At 41.7% G+C, this 26,039-nt stretch overlaps 1 protein-coding gene across 4 annotated transcripts in view; it reads left to right on the top strand.

Annotated features, from left to right (window-relative positions):
• BRF1 (BRF1 RNA polymerase III transcription initiation factor subunit) overlaps window positions 1–26,039 on the top strand; it is a 178,415-nt gene that overhangs the window by 90,975 nt on the left and 61,401 nt on the right. For all 4 annotated transcript variants that reach the window (XM_062630701.1, XM_062630699.1, XM_062630700.1 and 1 more), the window contains 4 exons: window positions 8,944–9,070; window positions 10,662–10,701; window positions 10,790–10,882; window positions 11,564–11,842. In XM_062630701.1, coding sequence (XP_062486685.1) covers window positions 8,944–9,070; window positions 10,662–10,701; window positions 10,790–10,882; window positions 11,564–11,842 — 539 coding nt within the window. The remainder of the gene's footprint in view (window positions 1–8,943; window positions 9,071–10,661; window positions 10,702–10,789; window positions 10,883–11,563; window positions 11,843–26,039) is intronic.

The raw sequence follows: 26,039 nt of genomic DNA, 5'->3' as shown, positions 1-26,039 counted from the left end.
TGGCTTTGTCCTGACAGCTCTTGAAGTGAAACCAAATTGGAGTCCAGATAATGCTGCAACTTCAGCCCACAGGTTCTGCAGTATGGTTTGATTTAGCTCCCAGCTGGCTACATGGCTCCTGGGGAAGCACAGACCTTTGGAAACTGGATTCGGTTCTGGTGCTAATGGACTTCCATAGAAGGAACCTACAAGGCAAGGGACAGCACTGCTGTGATGTGCTCCTTCTGCCCTTTAGAGGCAGCCCAGCAGACTGGGGGACAGGGCTGTGTTTATCCATGGCTTGCCTGAGGATGCAGGAGCGATGCTTTTTAAGAAAGCTCTGGCTGGCTTCCCGTTTTGGGAAGATCCTCAGCAAGGGGTGGCAGCCCATCCCAAGGAAGGGCACTGTTTCTGATCCTGTGCAGTGCCATTGTTTGACTGTGTAAAAAGGGATTATTTCACCCTGTTGCCCATCAGCCGGAGAGTGCCAAGGCCTGCGTGGCTGTAGTCTGTTGCCTCTTCTGCTACTGAGTACCAGAGGAGTAGCTCTTAGGAGGAGGTTCAAAAAAATGTGACATATCTTCAGGTCATAAAAATGAGTGACCTGATCATAAAAAGAATCTGTTTTGGAAGTAAAAAGAAACAAAGCATGACCTATGGACCCATCCTGTCACTCATCTTTGAATCATGAGTTCTTAATTTAACCATCTGTTTGATTTTTTAAAAGTGCGTGTTTGTTTATGAAAAACATGTTGTGGGTTTTAGTAGGATCTTGGTAAGAAAACTTTGTACTTGCTTCACAGGGCCTTCTTGCTGTATGTTTTGAAGCACACAATTAAAATGTAAAGATTGTTGCTGTTGTTGAAAGTGAATGTATTAAATATTAATAAATGCACTGATAGTTCTATCTCATTTTTCAGTCTAATTGAAATGAGATTAACTTATATATCACTGTATACATTCAAAGTACTGTATAAATATTAACTAATTAGTCAAATTGTTATTTTATGTGTCATCATCTGTGGCTATAGCAGAAATTAACTTTTAATAATCCCAACCCTATTATTTAGTTTAATCTTCACATTTGTGCCTGTGTTCAATGCACCTGTGTTCACTGCTGCCTTTTTAACCTTTACATTCTTTACCCCTTCATCTGTTTATTCACCTATTGCACACTTTCTCTGCATACAAATTCTGTCTTACCTGCAGTAAAAACAATTTTTGTGGTATTTGTCCATTGTGCATTATCTAAGACTGTTTGATATCTTAGGCGCTTCTTCAATAGAAATAAAAGAAAATCGGCTTATCTTTGTTAACACTTGCATTTTAGTTCTTTTGCTTACTCTCTTTATCTTTAAATTGAGCTGCTTTTTACATTAAAAAAAAAATACTTCTTTTCAGTTCCATAAAGTACTCTCTGTTAAAAAACCTATTTGTGGTAAACTTCAGACGAAGTGAAGCTTCAATTAGTAGGAATTGGAATTAAAGGCCAGAATGGGTTTAAAGGGTTCATTTTTGAGGTGAATATTTTTTCTCACAGCTAAATAGCATTTTTGGAGAAGGAAGACAAGACTTGTTGCATAGCAATGCCATTTACCCCTTGGATATGCTGTGGGGACCTTCATAAACGGAGTCCTTTGCTCATATCGTGGGGACTCTTTCAAAGACTGCTTAGGTATTTTTTCTGGAAAAATTAAAGAATCATGCAAAGACGAATGTATTACCTGCAGCTTTTCTTATTTTCTGCAATATATAGCTCACATAAACTTCATGTCCAAGCTCCCAGTGAAGTCTCGAGCTGGGTGTGAGTGCAGGCAAAGCAAGCAGCACATCAACACTGAATGACGGGATCAAATGTACCCCGATGAAGTTTGTCATGATACCAAACTGAGTGGGGAAGTAGATGCTTTGGAAGGGGGAGCCACCCTGCAGGAAGACCTTCTTTTGATGGAAGAGTGGGCTTACAAGAACCTGATGAAGTTCAACAAGGACAGGCGTAAGGTCTTGCGCCTGGGTAAGCGCAATCCAAGAGTGCAGCACAGGCTGGGGAGCAGCTCTGTGGAAAGGGACCTCGGGATCATGGTGGATCACAGTGTGAGTGAACAGTGTTTTGCTGTTGCAGAGAAAGTCAACAGAATGCTGGGTTGCATCAACAAGGCATCACCATCAAAGGTAAAGAAGTCATTATCCTGCTCTATTCAGCAGTTGTGAGGCCACACCTGGAATACTGTTTTGGTCCCTGCTGTACAAAAAAGATGTGGACAGGCTGGAGAGTGTCCAGAGAAGGGCCACAGAGATGACCAAAGGACTGGGAATCCATGTGATGAAAGGCTGAAGGAGCTGAGCTTATTCAGCCTTGAGAAAAGAAGGCTTGGGAAACCTTATCACCATGTTCCAGTATTTAAAGGGTGGCTATAAAGAAGATTGAGACTATTTTTTTACAAGGGGTCGCATGGAAAGGACCCCAGGGGTAATGGGCACAAAGTACTCCCAGGAAGGTTCCCATTGGATACAAGAGGAAAATTTTTCACAATGAGAACAATCAGCCATTGGAATCATCTTCCCAGGGAGCGGTAGATTCCCCAGTGTTGGACACTTTCAAGACTCGACAGGGTGCTTGGAAATTTAGGTCACGCTTTGTCAAGAAAAGTTGGACCAGATGATCCTTGAGGTCCCTTCCAACGTAGTATTCTATGAGTCAGGATGGGAAGAGGTGACAGGGGCATGTGTAACTGCCAGGTGGCTGTGAGGTTATGTTTTCCAAAATACGGAAGCCATATCAACTGGAAGGGAAGGGTGTGAAGAACTCTTGTGTTCAGCTGTGATCCAAGTAAAGCCGTGCTAAAATCCTGTGAAAGGTATATGATGAATAAATGAGAGTTATTTACCTGAGGTATGTGAGCATGGAGAAGGGTGGAGGATGCTCAGTATGTCAGAGCTGTAACTACTCTTGGCTGAAGTGTCATATGAAGCTTTCAGAGAACTGGGAAGGTTACTTCATGTGAAGGAGTTGGTGGTGTGTCTGCTCTGATCTCAGCTTGGCAGCCGTGGAGGTCCCTTGCTGGCTGCTGTTGTGATAAACTAAGAACGTAAATAGAGGAATATTTTATCAGTTAAATAATTTCAAGTGGCTTAGGTGACTTCTAGAAATCTTTCTAGTATGGTGATTAAAATACAGCTTGATCCACGCAGGTTGGCATTGCATACCTTTGTAAGTTGGATTGTCTGGTTTAGTGAAAAAGGTTTTATTTTTGAGGAATCCAATTTCATAGGCAATGTTTGTTCTTGTAAATCTGGCTTCTATACAACTAGAAAGCTAAGACATTAATTAGATACCTAAAATATTTTCATACTTCATGCTTAAAATGTCATTTTAGAATTAGTGTCTTACTTTTGAAACAATAATCAGCACTAACTTGGGCTTAAGATTTTGTAAGCAACTTTCTCTGTGTTTGACTTCCTTCATCTGAGCAGCTGTTAAGAAATTAAGCAGTACGCTATTTCTGTTTTCTGGGAGATCATAAAGTGTTTTTGACAGACCACGGTGGAGGAACCCTGCTAATGAAACAAAATTTTAAGGAATGCTAAAGCATTTTGTTGCATTAGCATGGTGTGAGCACTTGAATTGGGGCAGGGGGGAACCACCAAAGAAAGTCAAGAACAAAAAATTCCAGGGGACTTAGACTGGCGGACTTCGGGGATGGCAGGGAGATCTGTTGGTGGGATCATTGGTGGGCTGAGCATGAGCACAAGCGATAACCTGAGTTAACCATGTGTAATCGCTTGCAGAATAAGGGCTTAAAATTTATGCTAATTAATTTGTGACAATTTGAAATCTCTGTTTTGGTGTAAGCAAGTAAAACCAACTAATTCTAAAGGGTGCTTTTGCTTAGTACAATAAATCTTCCAGTGTGCCCATTTTTTAGTACTTAGAAGAGTGACTGAGATTTGCCAGCAAATGAGCACCATAGATTATTAGTCACCAAGTTAATTTGCAGCAAATGACTGTGTATGCTCTTAGTCCATTGCAAAAAGAGATGAAACACATTAATGTAGTACACCATGGAAGCTATTTAAGTGAAAATACTTCTCTTTACAGTTGCATCGGGCCAGGAGCACAGGCAGACTAATTTAGCACAGCCCAGGTGATAAGTTGTAAATTGTAAAACCATACTAACTGGCTCACCTCTGATTTTTTCCTTAGCTTTAGCAGTGAGATTCTCATTCATACAGGCTTTAAAAATACCCTTTATATTGCTGGAAGTATGTCTAAAAGTATATATGTACAATTATTACATGTAAGGAGGTTACACTTCTGTTTATTTACATATTAGAAAACATTTTTTATGTCATGTAGGAAGCATTTAATAACAGTTTTTGATACATGTTCTAAGTATCACTTTCAGGGTATGTGCTTACATGCTTCCATAAGTAGTTCATGAGTAAACATTGTATGGCTTGGAAGAAGGTGGGAGAGGAGGGTGATGCGATAGACTGGTAAATCTGTAGTTAAGAAATGGCAATGGTCTGCCACATCAGTGCAAGTTCTGAACTTCACTCCTGTGAGTGAGTGCAAATGTTTAGAGTGATGGGCAGCATTAGACACAGTGGGAATGTACTGCAATATTTTGGTACTTCATTAAGACATAAATCCTGCACTTTTCCAGAGTTTCCAAGTGTTGGAGTTGTCAAATCAGCTGATCTATTACTAGAATATTTGTAATTGATATGGCAGTTAAGATCATGTACATAACATGTAACTTATTACTTAGGGTTTAGATTATATTCTTAATATGGGAAAAATCAGGGGAACTTAATTACCATCACGAGCTTATCTTGCAGTTAAGTTTTTTCATGTATTCCTGCTATCAATGTGCCAATATTCAGCTTAGTACTTTTTTTAATCCGTTAATAAAATATTTTTAATACTTTTAAAAAGACCTCTCACAGCAGGTAACTTAAAGGCTGACTGCTCAGTCTAAATTTCACGTTCACTCTTTAAAAAAACTGTTGTCTCTGAAGTTATAATTTGTTTGCCCTTCTCTACAGAGGTCCAGCACAAGATACCTCTGCTTTATGCTGCCTGCTTTCTAGAGCTAGATGCTGATTGTGTATACATAGGAGGATGCTGTGGCTTTTCCTAAATGGCCCTCTTAGAAGTCCCTCTTGGACTTTGAACTTGGATTCCAGAAGCGTTTGTGAGTTGGGCTCCAGAAGACCTTGTTCTTCTACGTGCTTTGTCACACCCCGCTGCTGCAGAATTTCAATTAAAACATTAAACCCGAGCAGCTAGCTGCACACAGGAGTCTTTTTTATTCCCTTGGCTATAGACTGGATTCATAAGTCTTCACTGGATGGTATCCCTGAAACAAAACCAAGTAAAAAAACCCATTGCTCGGAACTTCAAAATGACTGACCCATTTTCCCTTACTGGGAGCTAAATTAAGTGTGAACAGAATCCCTTTACTGTTTTGTACACAAAAGTGCTTTATCAGATGGTGAGGTGTGGTTTTGTCCATAAACGGATGAAATAAAAGCCGTGGAAATTTTTCTTTATAAAAAAAATAAAGGGTCGGGGTTAGGGGCAGATGACATCAAGCTCTGGAAAAACTTTTCTCCCAAAGGAATTTGCTTGAAAGAGTTTGCTGTGAGAAACTGTAAGAGGAGGGTTTATACTGGAAGTTGAATTTTAGCCTGAGCTGTAGCAGTTGTTCTGCTTTGACTATAAATAGAAAATACTTGTCTGCCAAATTTCAACTTTTAGAGCCCTTTTGAATTTGTGCCAAGGATGTAAAATCTTAATTTGGGTATCTGTTTATTTTCCCCCTTCTGTGCAAAACTTAAAATGGCAACTCTTACTAGATTTTTTTAGATCAACAAAAGTGCAAAGCAAGTATCATTTTTGGGGGGGGGGGGGGGTTGGGGGACAACTTGAAAAATAGCCCGTAGCTATTTTTTTCATGAGGGCACTCCCTCGCCCGTGAAATTATTGTGTTTATAATTGAGGTTGCGTCGGTTTTTTTTCTTAGCTGCTGAACTAATACTACCTTGTTTTGTGCGGTGTAGACTGCTGCGTGCATCAGTTTGTTGTCTTGGTGGCATGTGTCCAAACACTGCATAAAGTTAAGAAATGTTTTAAAATGCATAGACAGAATATCAGCCAATGTAAAATGTTGAGGCAGGCAAGTGGTTGGCAAACACAGGTATTTATTTATATCAAGTTAAAGGAGAAAAAGGAGTGAACAGCTCGTTTTCTCACAGAGCTGTGATCCTGACTCAGGGATGGTCTTTCATTTCTGGAGCATGGTTTGAGCTTTGTGGGTAAGACCAGTGAGAAGTGAATAAATAATGTGCTGCTCTAAATGTGAGCTTGCCACTGGCCTGTGCGTACAGCATTACACTGGCAGCCCTCACCGTGGGCATGCAGCCCTCACCCCGTTTGGCTTGGCTGAGGACTGAGGAAGAAGCGGGCATGGGCATGGGCATGGGCATGGGCACAGGACTGAGTGCTTGTGGCCAGGGTGGAAGGTTGAACTGTGCTGTGCTGTTGGTTTGAGCTCCCTGGAAGCACCACTAGCAAACATGACATAGCTGTGCCTGTCCTGGTGAGGATGCTCTGAAAGCCTTGGGAGAGCCTTGTGCTGCTGGTTTAGCTCAGGGCTGAAGCTGGTCCTTGAGTTGCAGATCATACCAACTGCCTGCACATTGGCTCACATGTGGGATAACGAACGTCTGACGGGTGCAGAGTATGTGACATGAGCCACACGACACAGTGGGCAAGGATAGGGCAGGCAGAGCCTCGGGTCTGTCACGTCTTTGAGGAGACGTGCATGGGGTTAGGTGCTGAACCCCAAGCATGGTCATCTTGTCCCCAGCCTTGCTTCATGAGCAACTGGTTTTGCTGCTAGTTCCACATGTCCGGGTTGTGCCATTTTGGCTGGATTCGGAGTCTGGCTGCTCATCTCAGACTCGATAAGCGTGGGATAAACAAACTGGGTGACTTTGCCAAAGTGCATGTTGGCTTTTTACAGTGGGAGGAGAATAATACTGTAACGAGGCGAGGCTGGGTGGGAGGAAAAGTCTTGCTGAGCTACCTGTGAGTGCATGATTCATACCAGGGAGAGATGGTTGACCTGTAGTTTAATGATGGTGACTGAGAAGATGCATGCTCCTAAAGTAATACATAGGTTTGGCATTAAGTAAATCCTGAATTAAAATAACAGTGCCCTAGCCAGGTTTTCCTTCTAGCCTGATAGATGAGGCTCCCTCCTGGAAGGTGGGTAATGCACGCTGGAAGCCCGTTAACACTGGGAAGGATTTCTAGTCTGTTAGTTAAAAGCTGGGTGCTGCTGCCACGAACAGCATCCTCTTCTCCTTTCCAGTTTGATCTGAAAGAGGAGGAGGGAGCTGGTCCCTGTTACTCTGAGAGAAGGATTTGGGCTGTCAGTCACTCTCAAATGCATGGCTAATTGGGGCTTTGTGGAGATGCTTGAACTCCAAAAGTGAGACTAGGTTTCAGAGGCTTTCTTCTCAACAGTGCTAATTCTGGTTGGCATAGCCATGAGTGGGCGTAGTGTGCTGTTTGTTGTTGGTTTTACATAGAGGTGCCCATCTCTCCTTGCGTGTTTTGTGGGCCTGTAGCCTGTGCTCTGGGAACAGGGTGGTTCCAGGAAAAGTGTCCTGAAGTTACAGCATGCCTGCATCCCTTTGCAGGGAGATGTCTTGCCTTGCTCCTCAGTTTACAAAAAAGGGAATAAAGTTACTGATGAGGATACAAGGAGAGAGTGTGGCCCTGGGCTCTTGAGTTTGTCCCTAGAGTTGTTTGGAGGCTAGATTTCTGTCCTAGAGAAAGTTTCTTCTTTGGAAGGAGCTTTGTTTGCAATTAGAGGTAGAGGAGAAAACCGTGACCGCATTTCGCAGGGGGAGAAATGCTGGAAGTACTGAATCGCCCTTTTCAGTTTCCTAGCTTTGCAGATGGAAGCTGTTGTCAGCTTTGCTTCCTCTGGAAGATGGGAATATTTCAGTGAAGCAGCTGCAGACCAATCATTGCTGTTTTCCCATGGAAAATGTTGATATTATTAAAAGGGCACTTTCTATCAGAACAGCATTCTGCCAGATATTTCCTGATCTGGCTTTGTGCTTAACCTTTTGTTTCACTTTCTCCATCTGTAAAATGGATGTGTTCATTGTTAACCACCTGTATAAAATGCTGGAATTTGTGGATGAAGTTATGACAATGTGATCTCATTTAAGATTCTGTTCCTTTGAAAGACTCAACTGCTTTCATGGCAATTCCCTGTGGAGCTAGTCCTCTCTCTCCCATAGGTAGGAACTTTTAACATGTGAGCATTAAATAAATACAAAGTGTATTATACACATAACTATACACATTCATCTGTTCTATTTGTGCTATGTGCGAATGATCCCTTTATTTTACTACTGCTTCTGTGTGTCCTGAGAAGGTTAATTCTTGTCCCTCTTCTAGTCTGCTGAAGATACGTTACCTTAACATTTGCTTAGCATAAATTAATCATGCTAACATACAAGCAGTAATTTTTAGCATACTCCTAAACTATGATGGCAGATATTTTAGTTTGTGAATCTGTTTCATTGTTGCTGTTGATAACAAAAGCAGCAAAATAGGAGAAATGAGCTGCATTTCTTGTCTTGGTTTTGTCAGTCTATGCTTAATTGACCATAGGGGTTGCAGTATTTCTGATCAGTCTTAGTCAAAAAGTGTGTAACATACTGTTAATAAATCAAAAGCTAATTTGTGATATGAAAAGAGACTTTTGTTGCAGCAGATGAAACAAGTAGTATCACTTCAGTTTTAATGTAGTCTGTATTTGAGCCAGAGTTTCTCAGGATGACATGTTTATTCTGTAACTTAGCAGTTTAACAAATTTTATTGCTTTTAAAAGTGTTCATAAAGTTGTCATAGTAATGTGTTGTATGCTTTGGTAGGTTGACAGAGTTTGAAGATACACCAACAAGTCAGTTAACCATAGATGAGTTTATGAAGATTGACTTGGAAGGAGAATGTGATCCTCCTTCATTTACAGCTGGTCAAAAAAAACTGAAGATACAGCAGGTGAATTCTGAACCAGATGCTCTCTCCTCTTCTACCTCTCTTCTCTCCTCTCTTCTACATATGTATATTCCTTTTTGAATCAGTATATTCTAATTCCTAACCGACCAGCTTTTGATATGGCTTAGTTACATATATTTTGAGGTTCTTGAGAGAAAGGTTAGCGTTAGTGCATATGAGACCTATTAACTAAAAGATTTTTTTTTTGTTTTACTGACAAAGGGACAGCTTCCAGTTTATGTATATATATATATATATATATACACATATATATATGAAAGTTTTTCTCCTATATAATTTTTGATTACTCCTCCAGGGAGGCACGCTCTTTCAGATTTGTAGCTTCAGATGTACCTTTAAATATCCCCTGATGAGGGATCAAAATATGCCTGCTGTCTTAGCCAGCTGCTGTGGGAAGTACAGAGTCACTGCTCTTGTTAGTCAGATCAGGATATCTGGGTGGCCGAGTAAATGAGCGCCAGCTGAGCTTCTGTGTTGTGCAGCTACCAGTGTTTGGTGCTTAGTCCATGACTACTATACTTACTGTAGGTGAGGGCTCAGCACACTGCCCAGATGCTCCCCCATTTGCAAGCTGATGCAGTTACACTAAGCACCGTTGCCTCCTTGTGCTTGCGTTCCTGCTGCTGTTTCCCTTCTTGTGCTTTGACCTTCTACCAAACCACCAAATCTTTTCATCCTCACAAAACAGGAGGCTCTCATGTGACAAGTTCAGGTGAACTAGTGGTGTGGAGGTCTTGAGTAGCTGTCCTAATACCCATTATAATATCCACCTAATACCCTAATGTCCATTTCGCTTTTATATGCTAAATGCACCCTTCTACCCTGGTTAGCAAGGATTGGGGTTGCAAAAGAATAAGATTTGTAATTGGATCAGAAACTGTGGGAGAAGTGCCATTACATATAACTTCTTTTTTTAAAACACATATGAAGACAATAACCCAATTACTTTAATGAGGCTGCTGGGTTTTTTTGTGGTACAACACCTGCTTCCACAGATAAGTTCTCATATGGCTTAATTTCTTTACAAAGCATGAACTAACGCTGGCACCAGAGGAGAAGATTTTACTACAGTCATACCCTGTTCTTACATTTTTATTTTTTTTTTAGGGTTTTTGTTTTTACTGTTCCATATATGCCATCATTTAAAGGTCTGTAGGTCTGTTTATGATGTTCTGAAGAGTCTGCTAGTTGCTGTAGGTCTTCACTGTGCCATTGCCTGTGTGCTGTGTCTAGCCTGGGCACTGCAATTTCAGTGCTGTCCTTGCACTTGCTTACATCTATAGGCGCAGTCATAGATCTGGCTGCTGAAGAATGGGGCCTTTTATTTCAGTTTGCCAGAGTGAAGGTTCCTTTTGAAGTATAAAGATGGGTGAGATAACATTTGAAATCGGTCAGTATTTTGAAATTTGTCTGTCTTACCTCTCCAATACCACAAAGTAATTTGAGTTGAGGTTCAAAACCTGCATATTGCTTTTAAAATACCCTACCATTCTCTGTGTCTATATAGAGTTTACAAACAGTACAAACGTGTGGGGGCTTATAGTAATTTCATGTTTGTTTATTTTCATTTCAGCTTGAGAAGGCACTATCAAAAAAGCTGGAGGATTTTGAAGGTATAAGTTGTATTAGTGTAACATATCACTCATTTGTTCAAAATTACATCAGTGATTGCTGAATTTTATTTTTATTTCAACACCACAGGTGAAATATCAAGCTATCAAGATGAAATAGAGATTGAATTAGAAAGCAGTAGACCAAAAGCAAAAGGTGTATTTGCAAATTACACTAGAGATGGTAAGTCCATAAAGTCTTGTGACTGCTAAGTAGTAATGGGTTCAGATCCTGCAGGCAGTCTTAAATGTGTGAACTTTATTATGATAAACGTGATCATATATATGCTTGCGTAGTACAAGTTCTCTACTGCATTGGGGTTCTCTCTGCCAGTCAGCTGGTTCATTTATTGGTTTTCAAAGCAGCTTCATTGTTCATTGCAATGACAATTCATTAGTGATTTCAGTCGTTTTTTTTCTTAGTGCAGTATAAGCTTGGGCCTGGCATCTGAAAATGTTCCTTTTCATCACTGAGAGTGCAGTGGACCAGTATTGGGACCCTTCTGTCACTGAACCCCCCAGTTGACTAAGTGATACGGAAGGGCTTTGTGCAGGTTGAACTGGCTATTGCTCATTTGTAATTATACCAGTAACTGGCCGGCTTCTCTCCCAAAGCCCTTTTACCTGACATAATTTGATAACACAGTACTTCTATTTTAAATGATGACTATATTCACAAAAATAATAGCCAAGGTAATGAATCTGAAGAGCATCTGAAAATTCCATGTATTCATACATTGTACAAAAATATTGTGTATTTCTTTTATAGATTTTCTCTAAAAGTTTTTATTCTTTATGTGAGCACCTCCCTTTATTTTCTGTAACAGATGGTATGATCTGTTGATTTGTTTTTTTTTTCTTACAGATTCTATAGAAGATAATACCTCTAGTACTCTTGCAGAGGAGGAGGCTGAAGATGAGGAACTAGAAGCAGCTGCTAATCACTTAAACAAGGACTTCTATAATGAACTTCATGAGAATGATAGAGTAAGAAAAAATGAAGATGAGAAATGCACAAATGGAAATGAAATTCTTGTAAGACCACCTGCACTGGAATCCTTGCTTGGCCCACTCCCCACTGCAGCTAGTCTTGGCATAACAGAGTCTATAAAAGAGTGCATATCCACTAAGGACCGAGAACCTGGTGAGTAGAAGATTAGCTCAGAGTGGAAACCGGACACACACAGCCAGTTGTGGGTTTGTTGTGTAATTTCCATGTATCTTGATGGTTACTGTGGGAGCAATTCTGTGAATCACTGTAACGTCGAGGAACGGGAGCTGTGAGGATGGGTGTGACCAGTGGTCTGGATTGTTGATGTTGGTCATTGACATCTGCTCCTCAGGAAACTGCATGAACATCTGGAATGCTTAATTATTTTCTGAAGCCTGAGAATGTGTATCTCTTATACAAGTAGATTTGCAGTTATATAATAGCTGGTGGGCATATTTCAAGCCGCGCAGTCTCAATTAAGAAATTGAAGGAAGCAGATTCCTGTAAATATGAATGGAAATTAAAACCCAAGTATAAGAATTTTAGATCAAGGCAGACATTCTCAGGAGACATTTTACTGCAGTCAAACATGATGCAGTCTGTCTCGCTGATTGAGAAACTTTGCAAATGGCAAGTATTTAAAACACTTGTAAGAGAAGAGAACTGTTTGTATGCTTTTTTTGGTGTGTGTTATGCTGGGTTTGCTCCATTTTTCTTAAAAAACCCAGATCGATCTGTATCATTGCTCTGAGTGTTACAGTGGGAGCAGGACTGATCAGCTAAGGAAGACAATTTTGCCAGAGCCATTAAAGCAGACACTACTGCAAACAGCCAGGCAGGTTTGTGTTCTTTTTCTCTTGTGTGCTTGAGCTGTATGGGGATGGCATTTTTTATAATTACTTTTGCATCTTAATGACTTTGAGAATGGAACATACCTAAAAGACATTTTATTCTTTTCTTTATCACAGTTAATTTTTCCATCATAAGGCACACCTGTGTGTGTCTGTTTTGTCAGCTTACTTGGGGATCAATGCAGCAGAATGTTTTGTTAAACAGACTGTTCTGATGTGAATTTCTGTTCAACAGCACCTACTTCTAATAAGGTACTCCCTGCCTCAGTAAATGAACTGAATGCATTCAGATTCTTATGAAGTTAGTGTTCACATTCCAGAAACTTTGCAGGATGATCTTTGCAGGAGACCTCCTTGGATGGATAAGGAGCTCCTGAGGAAAATTCACATGAAAAAAGAGGATTATAATAAGTGGAGGCAAGGACAGGTGGCATGGGAAGAGTACAGGGATGTTGTCCAGGAAGCTAGGGGCCAGGTTAGGAAAGCTAAGGCCCAGTTAGAATTAAACTTAGCTAGAGGTATTAAACATAATGGGAAGGGATTCTACAGGTACATAGAAAATAAAAAAACAGACTAGGGAGAATGTAGGCCCCCTCAGGAAGCTCTCGGGAGAACTGGCTACACAGGATTTGGAGAAGGCTGAGGTTCTGAATGACTTCTTTGCCTCGGTCTTCACTGGGAAAGGCTCTGACCAAACAACCCAAGTCTTGGAAGGCAGATGCAGGGACTGTGAGAATGAAGACCTTGCGCCCACTGTAGGAGCGGATCTGGTTCGAGACCATCTTAAAAATCTGAATGTGCACAAGTCCATGGGTCCTGATGAGATCCATCTGCGGGTCCTGAAGGAGCTGGCAAATGAAGTTGCTAAACTGCTGGCCATCATATTTGAGAAATCATGGCAGTCAGGTGAAGTTCCCGATGACTGGAAAAAGGGAAATATAACCCCCATTTTCAAGAAGGGGAAAATGGATGACCCGGGGAATTACAGAGCAGTCAGTCTCACCTCTGTGCCTGGCAAAATCTTGGAGCAGATTCTCCTGGAAGGCATGCTAAGGCACATGAAAACAACAAGGTGCTTGGTGACAGCCAGCATGGCTTCACTAAGGGGAAATCCTGCCTGACCAGTTTGGTGGCCTTCCATGATGGGGCTACGGAGCTGATGGACAGGGGTAGAGCAGCTGATGTCATCTACCTGGACTTGTGCAAAGCGTTTGACACTGTCCCACACGACATCCTTGTCTCTAAATTGGAGAGACATCAATTTGATGGATGGACCACCTGTTGGATAAAGAACTGGCTGGATGGCCGCACACAAAGAGTTGTGGTCAATGGCTCAATGTTTTCCAGCTGGAGACCAGTAACAAGTGGTGTCCCTCAGGGATCGATGTTGGGACCGGTCTTGTTCAACATCTTTGTCACTGACATGGACAGTGGGATTGAGTGCGCCCTCAGCAAGTTTGCCGATGACACCAAGCTGTGTGGTTCAGTTGATACCCTGGAGGGAAGGAATGCCATCCAGAGGGACCTTGACACACTTGTGAGGTGGGCTGATGCCAGCCTCATGAAGTTTAACCATGCCAAGTGCAAGGTCCTACACCTGGGTGGGAGGAATCCCAGGCACAGCTACAGGTTGGGCAGAGAAGAGATTCAGAGCAGCCCTGCAGAGAAGGACTTGGGGGTGTTGGTGGATGAGAAAATGAACATGAGCCGGCTTCAGTGTGCACTCGCAGCCCAGATCATCTAGAAGTCATTGCTAGACCACTCTCCATCATCTTTACCAAGTCTTGGGAAACGGGAGAGGTGCCTGAGGACTGGAGGAAAGCAAATGTCACTCCAGTCTTCAAAAAGGGCAAGAAGGAGGACCCGGGTAACTATAGACCCTTCAGCCTCACCTCCATCCCTGGGAAAGTGATGGAACACCTTATCCTTGGTGCCATCTTAAGGCATATCAAGGATAAGAGGGTTATGAGGGGCAGTCAACATGGCTTCACCAAGGGGAAATCATGTTTGACCAATCTCTTAGCCTTTTATGAGGAAATAACACGGTGGATGGATGATGGCAGAGCGGTGGATGTGGTCTACCTTGACTTCAGCAATGCATTTGACACAGTCTCCCACAGCATCCTCACAGCTAAATTGAGGAAGTGTGGACTGGATGATCAGGTAGTGAGGTGGACTGCGAACTGGCTGAAGGAGAGAAGCCAGAGAGTTGTGGTCTATGGGGCTGAGTCTAGTTGGAGGCCTGTAACTAATGGAGTGCCTCAAGGGTCAGTACTGGGACCGGTATTATTTAATATATTCATCAACGATTTAGACGAGGGAATTGAGTGTACTATCAGCAAGTTTGCTGATGACACTAAGCTGGGAGGAGTGGCTGACACGCCAGAAGGCTGTGCTGCCATCCAGCGAGACCTGGACAGGCTGGAGAGTTGGGCAGGGAATAACTTGATGAAATATAACAAGGGAAAGTGTAGAGTCCTGCATCTGGGCAGGAACAACCCCAGGTTCCAGTATAGGTTGGGGAACGACCTGTTAGAGAGCAGTGTAGGGGAGAGGGACCTGGGGGTCCTAGTGGACGACAGGATGACCATGAGCCAACACTGTGCCCTTGTGGCTAAGAAGGCCAATGGCATCCTGGGGTGTATTAGAAGGGTGGTAGTTAGTAGGTCGAGAGAGGTCCTCCTTCCCCTCTACTCTGCCCTGGTGAGACCGCATCTGGAATATTGTGTCCAGTTCTGGGCCCCTCAGTTCAAGAAGGACAGGGAGCTGCTGGAGAGAGTCCAGCGCAGGGCAACGAAGATGATTAAGGGAGTGGAGCATCTCCCTTATGAGGAAAGACTGAGGGAGCTGGGTCTCTATAGTTTGGAGAAGAGGAGACTGAGGGGTGACCTTATTAGTGTCTATAAATATATAAAGGGGGAGTGTCACGAGGATGGAGCCAGGCTCTACTCAGTGGCAAACAATGATAGGACAAGGGGTAATGGGTACAAACTGGAACACAAGAGGTTCCACTTAAACTTGAGAAGAAACTTCTTCTCAGTGAGGGTGACAGAACACTGGAACAGGCTGCCCAGGGAGGTTGTGGAGTCTCCTTCCCTGGAGACATTCAAAACCCACCTGGACACATTCCTGTGTAACGTTATCTAGGTTTTCCTGCTCTGGCAGGGGGATTGGACTAGATGATCGTTCGAGGTCCCTTCCAATCTCTAGCATACTGTATGATACTGTGTGTGTGTGATCTTAAGGTCCTTTCCAACCCTAACTATTCTATGATTCTATGGTTCTCTGATTCTATGATTCTGTGATTCTATGATTGCATGTTTATATTTTGTATGAACGAAATCTTACAGAAACAGATGAATGGTTTTGGTTTTGGATTAATTATGATTAGGAAAGTGGGTAGCTCATGGCTCATCTTTTTCCTGGAAATCAGCAGTTCATGTCAAAGTGAGGTCAGTAATGGCTAGAAGCTCTTGTTGTCTGGCTAACCAATAACCTGTGAAAGTGAGTTTCCAGTGATGGATGTTTCTCAGCTGGCATTGCTATTGACCATTTTAATGGACAGGCTGAGGACCATGTTTAAAGATGAAACTAAGCTGGTATAGCCAGGTATGTTCCTCTGAGTTGGGCTGAAGAAGGTGGGCAGGAGAGTGCATGGCTGCTCACGCTATGGCTTGTCTCTGTTTGCTGTTTGTTTTCTTTCAGAAGTGGAGGGTGTGCCAAATGAACTGAATTTCAAAACCAAATCAGTTTCAGTATGTTCCTTCTCTTTTAATCAGTGCAGGTGTTTGAACAAGTACTTATTTTGTTAACATGTTGTGAAGCTGATATGCTGAGTTAATGTTTTGGTTTTGTTTTGATGGTAGATCCCGCCCCAAACTTTTCCCCTCCCTCTTTTTTTTTCCCCCACCATTGACTCTGCTGATTTCTTCTAATTATATAGGAGTTTCATGTTAAGTCAGATTCACTTTGGTTATGTCTCTACTGTGGGGTAGTCATGCTGGGGTGCAGTTTCCAGTCTCTGAGCCCTTGCCTGTGTGGTGTGGGTGCATCACAGTATGTCTCCACTGAGGACTTGGTTTCCTTTGAGAAGGCATCTGGGTTCGGGAGCAGTAATGGAACCTCAGTGTGTTTTGAATGGTTGGGAACCAGGTCTAGCAGACAGGCTGGGGGTACACCAGGCTTGCAGCTGGCATATTATTACACAGAGTAAAGAAAACCTCTTGTTAAGATGCCTCTGTCACCTTTGGAGTTTAGCTCTGAACCACGATGAAAACCAGTGTAGATCTTTCGGTCCCTTCAGGCAACAATGTCTTGAGTTCTGCCTCATAGCTCTGGGAAATCTGGGAAAAGCTTGTACCTGGAGATAGTATCTTCTTCTATCAGGTCAACTTGTGTAGTTGTAAAAATTAGTTTCCAGGTTTCTTCCAAATCTTCTTCAAGTCTAAAAAAGAAATGGCAGTTTTTAAAACTACATACAGGATGAGGGAGGTTGCTCAGAGTTTGAGATGGCACCATTTTAGATCATTTTGAAACATAAGTAGTTGGTACCTGTAGAAGGAGGAGGGAAAGATCATAAAATTTTCTGCATTTATCCTGTGTATTTGAATTTGGTTTAATGCAATTTATATTGTGAATCTCATCTGGCTATAGGTTTGCTAGGGTATTTCTTATTCCAACACCTAAGTCCATTGGAGATGGGAGAGAATCATCATAACACTGTACGCTTAAGGGGATATTTTGGTCCTTCTCCACAGCTGTTTAAGTCATAAACCAGGAACCTTTCTCTTCCCTCAGCCCTCTCCAGCCCTGAGTCATCCTCCACTGTGTGGACCATCTACGTCAGGTTCGGCTGGAGACTTTGGGCAGGAAGATTTTGTATCTCCTGTTGGGCTTCAAGCAGTGTTGGGTGGATGCATTATGTCCAGTCAGTGCAGCGGTTGGAAGTAGCATGCCTGGTGCTACGTGGTGAGGATTCCCAGTAAACCCTCATGGCGATACGCTGTGTGTTGAGCAGGTGGCTGTTAAATAGGACCTCTGCAAGCAGGTGCAGTATGTGCAATGTTTGGCCTCCTTAAATGCAAGGTATCTCCTCTCCTCTCTAATGATTTCTCTTCCTCAGAAAAACCTCTGCTCTAGGTACCTTATGTAAAGTCTTTTCTTTTGGCTTTTGCATGTGGTAATTCAGTTTATAATAGCTTACATCAGCTACTTTGGGAAATCTTCAACCTTTGTGCTGCAGTGGCTGCAGCAGCAGCAGAATGTTTCTCACAAACTGCTTATGCAGATAAGACTGAGATTCAGAGCCCAAGTATTAAGAAAATTTAGTGTATTTTTGGTCCACTTACAATTGGTGTTTGAGCAGTGTGAGCTTGTCTATATGAATGTTTTATGTAAAACATAGTATTTTAGCAAATTTACATTACAAAGAGAGCCTGTAAGGTACCAGATTAATGAGTCTGAGGCAGTAAAGTGCTTAGAATAAACACTACATTTGACTGGTGTTTTTCCTACAAAGTGTCTTAATTTGCAGAGATATTTAAGCTGCAATCTGTTTCAGTCTTTGCAAACTGCTTCTTTCTTAATGATAAAAGTGCTTTATAGTGAGATCTCAGTTTTAGAGATGGAGATCAGGTACATTAGTCTGTCCATTTTCTTGGCCATGATGTATCCCAACATCTTCATGATCTATGTGCTCTTTCTGATTCTGCAGTTCCTTGAAACAGGCCACTGTTTCCTTTAGGAATCTGCATAGTCAAATATCATGACTTTGTCCTCAAGAAATAACATTCTTTGGTGTAAAATTTCCCATTTGCAGGGTTTTCTTTAATGTTCCTTTTATGCCACTCCAATTAATTTATCATCTTTCTTGGTGTTTCTGTGCTTCTGATGGTTGCTGGCTTTCACCCTATCCTTCCCATGTCATGCTGCTAAGCTGTACACTGCCAGTTCATCTCTTCTTGAAACATAAAGCAAAAGTCATTAACTTAAACTTTAGAAGTATATTTTAAACAGAGCTAAAAGTCAAAAAGGTCTGATAATAACAGAGATAATCTTGTGAGGCTGCACCTCGAATACTGTGTTCAGTTCTGGGCCACTCACTACAAGAGACATTGAGGTGCTGGAGTGGGTGCAGGAAAGGGCAACAGAGCTGGTGAAGGGCCTAAACCCAAGTCTGATGAAGAACGGCTGAGGGAACTGGGGTTTTTTAGTTTGGAGAAGAGAAGGCTTGGGGGGAACCTTATAGCTTTCTACAATTTCCTGAAAAGGAGGTTGTAGAGAGGTGGGGGTCAGTCTCTTTTCTCAGGTAACAAGCGATAGGACAAAAGGTAATGGCCTCAAGCTGCACCAAATAGGTTTAGCTTGGATATTGGGAACAATATCTTCACCAAAGGGGTGCTCAGGCATTGGAACTGGCTGCCCAGGAAAGTGGTGGAATCACCATCCTTGGAGTGTTCAAAAACCGTGTAGATGAGGCCTTCAGTGACATGGTTTAGTGGTGGTCTTGGCAGTCCTGGGGTAATGGTTGGACTTGATGAGCTTAAAGGTGTTTTCCAACCTAGCTGATTCTATGATTCTGTAAAGGTAGAATATAGGGTGAGAGTTACCGACTTATATAACTTCCCCTTTGTAATCTCTGTAGTATTTGAGACCTGATTTTGGGGTTTGGTTTGCTTGGATTTTTTTTTTAGTTTTTGTTTTGAATCAAAATTCACATACAGTCGTTTAGGGCAGTAGTTTCAAATAATGTATGTGAAGTGGCTGGTAACTTGCTCCTGCACGTCCTCATGAAAGTAAACAGCTCTTTGCAGTGAGAAATCGCTGTGCATGTACCATCTTGTGCTTGGTTAGGCACCCAGCTAACTGCATTCACTGCTAATTTCATAAAGAATACGTAAGAAAGGTTTTGTGCTTGTTCACAATTAATAGTTTGCTCATTTCTTGCTCCTTGTATTTATGCCTCCATTACTGCTGCAAGTATAATCTGACATTGGCTGAGGTTGAGAGATGCTGCCATTGATTTTTGTGGATGTTAAAGACCCCAGGCAGGCAGTGTTCATTGATTGAATAGTTGTCGTCCCCTTGTAGCAGTGCTTTTCAACTCATTACTGAGCGAGAATGTGAAAAGTGTCTGAAGATGAAGTTACATGAGACAGGGATGGGATCATCCTCCAGGGTCTTACTCTTCCTCTGAATTTCATCCCCCACAGCTGCCAGCTTCCACTTTGTACTTCATCCTGGCTTTGAGGCTTGCCTGATCCCTCTGTGACTCATCTCAGCTCCCTCACCCATGGGGGAAAATCTTATGTGTAAATGATACCTCCTTTTTCTTGGCAGCAGCAAGTGACCAGTGCTGGCAAGACTAGGGGTATGGAAGTTTGCAGAAATGTGACATTGCCAGCAAGGTTTGAGCTGCTGTAGAAGGATGTTTAAGGGTCCACAGGCTTAAAATGGTTGGAAAATGCCAGGGAGAGTTGACCACTCCATTTGGTATCCCAGCTCGGATTGCTGCATGGCGGAGGGCAGGCTTACTGCTGTTGCCATCAACGGATGGGTATTGACCCCCTCTGTGTACTGGCTGCTTCTTCTGGCATCCGTCTCTCTTCCTCAGATTTTATCGTAGTACCTCAGTGCCAACTGCTTGGAAATATAAAAGTATATATGTGCATGTAAAAGTATACAAAAAGATACAATCCATAATTAGAACATTATGAAGCCCTATTACATCATAATTACTGCATACATGAGAAATAAAGCTGCTAAGTTTAGTGTTAATTGTGTTACATATGCAAAGTACACTTGGTCATCAGTGCAAGCATGTGTGTCCCCATTCTGCTTGCTCTTCTTTTGGCTCTGACTTCATTGCTGCTGTTGCTTTGGTAGTTTTAAGCCCCACCTGTGGAAATGACATGCTTGTTGCCACCTTCTTTGATGCCTTCCAATCAGTGTGAGGGTTTCACCTTTTTCTGTGTGCTGTTTGCTCATTGAGAAATATTTTCCGTGGCAGGACTAGCTGTTTCCCAATTTTGAGATCTAAGCAATAAAAATCTTGGTACAAACTAATCTTTCCAACCTTGCCTCTATGTTTGGCAGTCTTGATAGACTGTACCCCTGATTGAGCCTTCATTATGCTGTTAATGAGATGTGAAGAGCTTGCTGCAGCCAGCATGGTAATAGAGGACCACCAGCTGCTTTGAATGCAGTTTTTTGATACCTGAAGTCTTGGGTATGAATTACAAATGACATGATTTTCTTCCTTGACTATGTATGTTACTCATGAGTATGGTATGTGCATGTGCTACTCCAAAATCTGTGTACACGTTTTTTTATGCAGGATCTTTGCATTTCATTAAAGGATAGGAATGATATAAATTCATTCCATATTCATGCCATGAGTAACTAGGAAGGTTAAGGGATGAAAACTAATCATACAGTTGGCTGAAAGATTTCCAAACAGATCTAGAGAGGAGTTTTGGCAAGAAACCTGCAGCTTATTAGAGCCATCAGGGAGATAAACTTGAGTGAAAGCATAAGCTGAATCACATGAATACATTTTTAGAACATTTGTTTTTCAGAACTTTCCAAAGGATTGGTTTATCAATACAGACACTCCTTATAGGAAAATATGTGTTGTTTCTCTCAGAAGTCTTGGCCAAAAAGAACTGCCCCAGAGTAATGCGTGCGGTAGTCAGGAGAAGGTACTGGAGAGTGGGGTTCGGGTTCCTCAGCCAAATGGAGCAGATCTTTCTTGGCTGTGTCCCCTGTGAATGAATGCCCTTAGCCCCTGGCTGACCAGTGTGGCTGTCCTGTTACCCTGACTGTTTCAGAGAAGGAAGTCTTTCTGCCCTTCTTCCCCTCCTTGTCCTTCTTCTCCTTCTCCTTTTTGTTCTCCTTCTTCTCCTTTTTGTCCTTCTCCTTCTCTTTTCTTACTTTCAGTTTCATAAAATTCTGGTCTGGACTGGGATATGTTTTGCAATCTTGAAAGCTTTTCCAGGCTTCGATTTTCCTTTTTTGCCTGACTCATGCCTCATTCCAACAGCTGAGTAGGCAGTGTGCAATGTATCTTTTCTGTCTTGAATTCCTCCAATAAAAGTGTATGGAAACTCAGCTTTATTTTCAATTTGAGTAAAAGTCTCACATTGCTCTTTGAGGCTAATCAACCACTTAAGGCCTCATCCTCCTTTGCTTGAGGAGGAAAGGCAAAAAAGCTGCTTTCTCCTCTTTTGATGCTTCAGCTGGCTGCTGGCTCTTTGGAGAAGGAGGTGGCAGTAGGGCTGGGTCTCTGGTTCAGAGAGGTGGCTGAGAGAAGAGGTTGAACATGCGGAACAGGGGCTCTGGTGTGTCATTCTGCATATTGATAATTGAAATGTGTGCTGCAGCACTGATACTGCTTTTTGATGGAGCAAGGAGAAGCAATCAGCTCCAGCATGTTTTTATGCATTATTTTCCCTTGTATTGAGGGGAAATCCAGGTCTGCTGCCTGCTGTACTTAGGCTTAGGCTTAAGGAGGTGGAAATGTCTGGGAGCATGGTGTGGGCAAGCAGGGAGAAGAGGAGAAGTTCAGATTGAGCTTTAGAAGTGGTCCTTTTCCTGTAGCTAAACAGCAGAATTACGAAAACAGTTGTTCCTCAGATACGAAGGGAGGGTTGTATTTCATGGTTGACTTAGACACCTCAGCATTTGTAGGCGCCAGTCTAAGGTTTTCTTTCTGTTTGGGATTCTTTTCAAGGTTTTCTTCTGTGTGCACTCTCTAGCATCTAAAAAAATGGTGGTCTTCTGTGTGGGAGATACACAGGAAACCTGGTTAAAAAACCTGAATGACTGTCTTGTAGTATAAGAAGTATATGATACTTCCTTTTCTGCACCTGCCAGAATTTGAGCCCATTAATCCTCACTGTTATTTGGTTAGGTGGCCAGTTTGCAGAAGAAATGGACATTCCTGCCCTACTCTTCTGCCAAAAAGGAAGGAAGTCTTTCACCAAAAGACTCAACTGAAAGCTGAAATTGTTCATTAGAGAGTTGTGGAAAATGAAATACGTGGAGGCTGCAGAGAGGATGTTAAATTTGCAATTTGCATGGAAAGCTAACTGCTCAGGAGGATATTATTTGAGCAATTCATCACAGTATCTGAAATGTCAGGAGCGGAGGCCTCGGTTCAGTTCAAGGAGTCTTCATGGTCTCAGTAGTTACTGAGAATAAAGACTTATTAACCTAGGTCAAGGAGCCACAAAGCATGCCCTTGGAAAGAGGAAATACAGTGCAGAGAGATTTTGCAAGGCTTAGCTACTTTGGGTTTAATATGATGGATAATAAATCCATGTGCAGTGCTGTAGTGGATTCTGACCACTTCATATTTGTCTTGCATCTTCTGAAAAATCTAAAATAATCCTCCCTTTAGTACTTTATTCTTTTTATGGCACAGGTTCAGGTCTAAAGGCAGTGCTGCAAACTGAAAATACACCCTTTGAGTGGAGTGCCAATTCTGTAAAGTCTTAATATGTTTGTGTAGCAGTTTGTTGTTTTGTTTTTATTCAGTAGTTTGAATTTAGTTTGAAAAATTAATTCCTGTATCCTCTTAAGGATTAACATCCTCACACCCCTACACACTTCATCTGTTTTGTTTGTGGGTCTGAAATCTGCAGGACTGTCATAGTAGTCAAGATGCATGGGCTGCACTGTGCCTTGATAGATGGCCCTTGTAATTAAGGATTTGAGATAAGGCACTACAGACTGTTGATGAAAACAATCATGAGTTTAGCCTTGTATAATTGTAGTGTGGCATTTTTAGTTTGCTGAATGCTTTCCTAACTAAAATGAATGTATTATCCAATAGAGGAATAATGTTGACACTGTTGGCAATTAAAAACAATTTTGGAAACTGAATTTTACTATTTCTGATTGCTTTTGAAATAATTTGTTTTTCAATGTTACTTTAGGATTGGTTAATTTATTAACTCTCTTTTCTGGTGCGACAATGGGATAATTGCTGTTCATCTTTTATCCTGTAAGCAATTACAATCAAAGCAGCCAAATATAGTCTGCTTTGACTTGGAATCAGAGTGACCTGTCAACATGAGGCTACTGTAGTCTTCAGCTTTATAATTTAATTTTTTTTCATATGTACTCACTAGAATGCATTCAGTAGGGCTGAAAAAACTGTGTTTAGAGTTTTCAGTGTCATTAATTGCAGTGGTGCAAAGCTGTAGAAACTGGCAGATAAGAACAACTTTGGGTTGGTTATTAATAACAAAAATAGTGATTTTTTTATCTAGGATTGCATGGACTGTGTTGGGTCAGTGTCTCAAGCAGTCAGAGGAGGAGATGCAGGCAAGCTGTGTGTGGGGGTACCTGCAGATTAGTGGGAAATTGCAGTGAGTTGACCCTAGGGATTTTTGCAGGCAAATTTTACTGAAAGGAAGCAGAAAATACTTTCTTTTTAAAGTCAGCAGTTTAAGGTCAGGCTCAGCTTTCATATAGAAATGTATGTGTACACCTAAGACTGTAGAAGTTGTTTTCTGTGACAAAAGACCTGGACATTTACAACTGTGTGGTAGAAATAAGGGAATGAGTATGAAATGGGAGAGAGTAAATAATGCTGTAAAGTAGTACATGCAAAGAAATCTGGAGCAAGAAACAATCTTGAGATAGGTATAAATGCAGAAACCAGAAGTAAACAGCTGTACAGTGGGTGAAAGGATACCGTTTTTCAGCAAATTTGTTAGTTAAATCCCACATTTGATTTAGTTACAGTGGGGAGACCACCATGTGCTCACAAATGGGAAGGAAGTGAAACAGTTCTCTGTGTCCAAATCGTTAAGACTTATATAGGAATAAGGCAAATGACTGATTTTTGGAAGTTATGCTTAATGGTCCTTACTAATTTCCTGCTAAAGGTTAATTCCTGCAAATCTACATTGAAGTCATGTGTTGAGATGCAGCAACATCCTATCAACATGAAATTGTGTCACTGGTGGTGGTATTGTATGCTGACAGTGTTTTTCATTTAATAAAACATACTTCAGTGGGAAGTTGCTTTTCCATAAAGTCTCTCTTTTGCATGTCAAAGCCATAGTTTTTGGAATGCTCAGTAGGAGCATTGCTTTCCGTGCTGATACTGTGTCTCATGGCTTTGTAGCTGCTGTAGAACTAGCATGAAGCTCCTGTTCTTCCTCAAGAGCAAAGGTAAAAGCCCAGGTTTATACTGCACTGTGTGAATGTGAATATGCGGGTGTGTTGGGGTGTGATACTGTGGATGCTACTGGTTGAGGTTAAGTGCTTGCCTCACTGTCTCATTCCCCTCCTATCTGCTGGCATTAGTACACATGTAGTTGCCTCCCTCATCTGGGTCTGTCAAAAATGTCACAGGCTCATGCAGCCATTTTTAATAGGAGTCATTTTGGCAGATGCATGCTAAGCAATGATGCCTTGGCTGGTACAGCAGCAGGCAGGAGCGGGGCAGTACATGCTGTGGAGGGAAGGGGCATGGGGCTGAGTCTTGGGGGGCAGAAACCAGCTCCCCCAGTTCAGCTGGGGTTGGAGGAGCACTTTGCACCATGTCTTTGTGGCAGCAAACAACATGTATTTGGATGCGGATAACAGCATTTGCACTTGCACTGAGGTATCAGTGCTGGACAGGTTTAATGATCCATCAGTGAATTGGAGTGGACAATTTCAGAGATGCTGTTGCCCAGAATCATTTTATATGCAGGGTCTTTGTAGAGGGAGTAAGGTTGATGCTTGAGTTCAGCTCCAGAAATGCAACACTTAGAAATCTGGGAGCAATGAAGGAGTTTGATTTAACAAGGTGGAGAGGGAATTCAAAAAGGCATTCTGAATTCTCTGCTCAAAACCCCTTCTTTTAAATTTAAAGTTTACTGCTTTATCTTGATTTTCAGAAAGCTTGCATGAAACTTTCTTGCCTGAGAGCTTGATAGAAACTCTTGAAGTACTTTGACTGAAACAGAAAATTTAATAGTGAGGCATTTTGAACATGGAACGATGTTTGTGGGCAACTAATTTAAACAGGTACTAATATGAAACAGTATTGTACTTGAAAGAATACAGTTGGTGTACACACAAAGTGGGTAGAATATCACTGGGAGCAATAAAATTGAGAGATTCTTCATTGTGCTTTCATTGCAAACAATTTTTATGGTAAGGCCTGTGAAGCAATTGAAATGCGGAGAGCTGGCACATCACTAGATTGATAATTCCTCCTGCTCCTTACAACTTATTCTCAGTACAGATGTCCCCAATTCTTTTCTTTCTATGACATTAAAGTTTCTTGTTTGCTTCAATTTCATGCCTGCCTCAAACGTAGCATTTTTTTAAATTGTCCCTCCAATTTATTTTTCTTCTTAGAAGTTTAGATCAGATGAAATTTAACTGCTGTTTCTTATCCTAAGGTTTATGCTTAAACTTCTAACGAACTTGTTTTTAAGAACGGTCTTCCTTGAGAGAGCACTTGGCTGATCCATCAATAATTATGTAGTAATAAA

Source organism: Pezoporus occidentalis, unplaced genomic scaffold, assembly GCF_034315485.1.
Source record: "Pezoporus occidentalis ecotype Australia unplaced genomic scaffold, CSIRO_AGI_Poc_V1 ctg36, whole genome shotgun sequence".
Lineage (NCBI taxonomy): Eukaryota > Metazoa > Chordata > Aves > Psittaciformes > Psittacidae > Pezoporus > Pezoporus occidentalis.
Note: the sequence above shows the minus strand (reverse complement) of the source record. Positions and strands in the feature narration are given on the sequence as shown.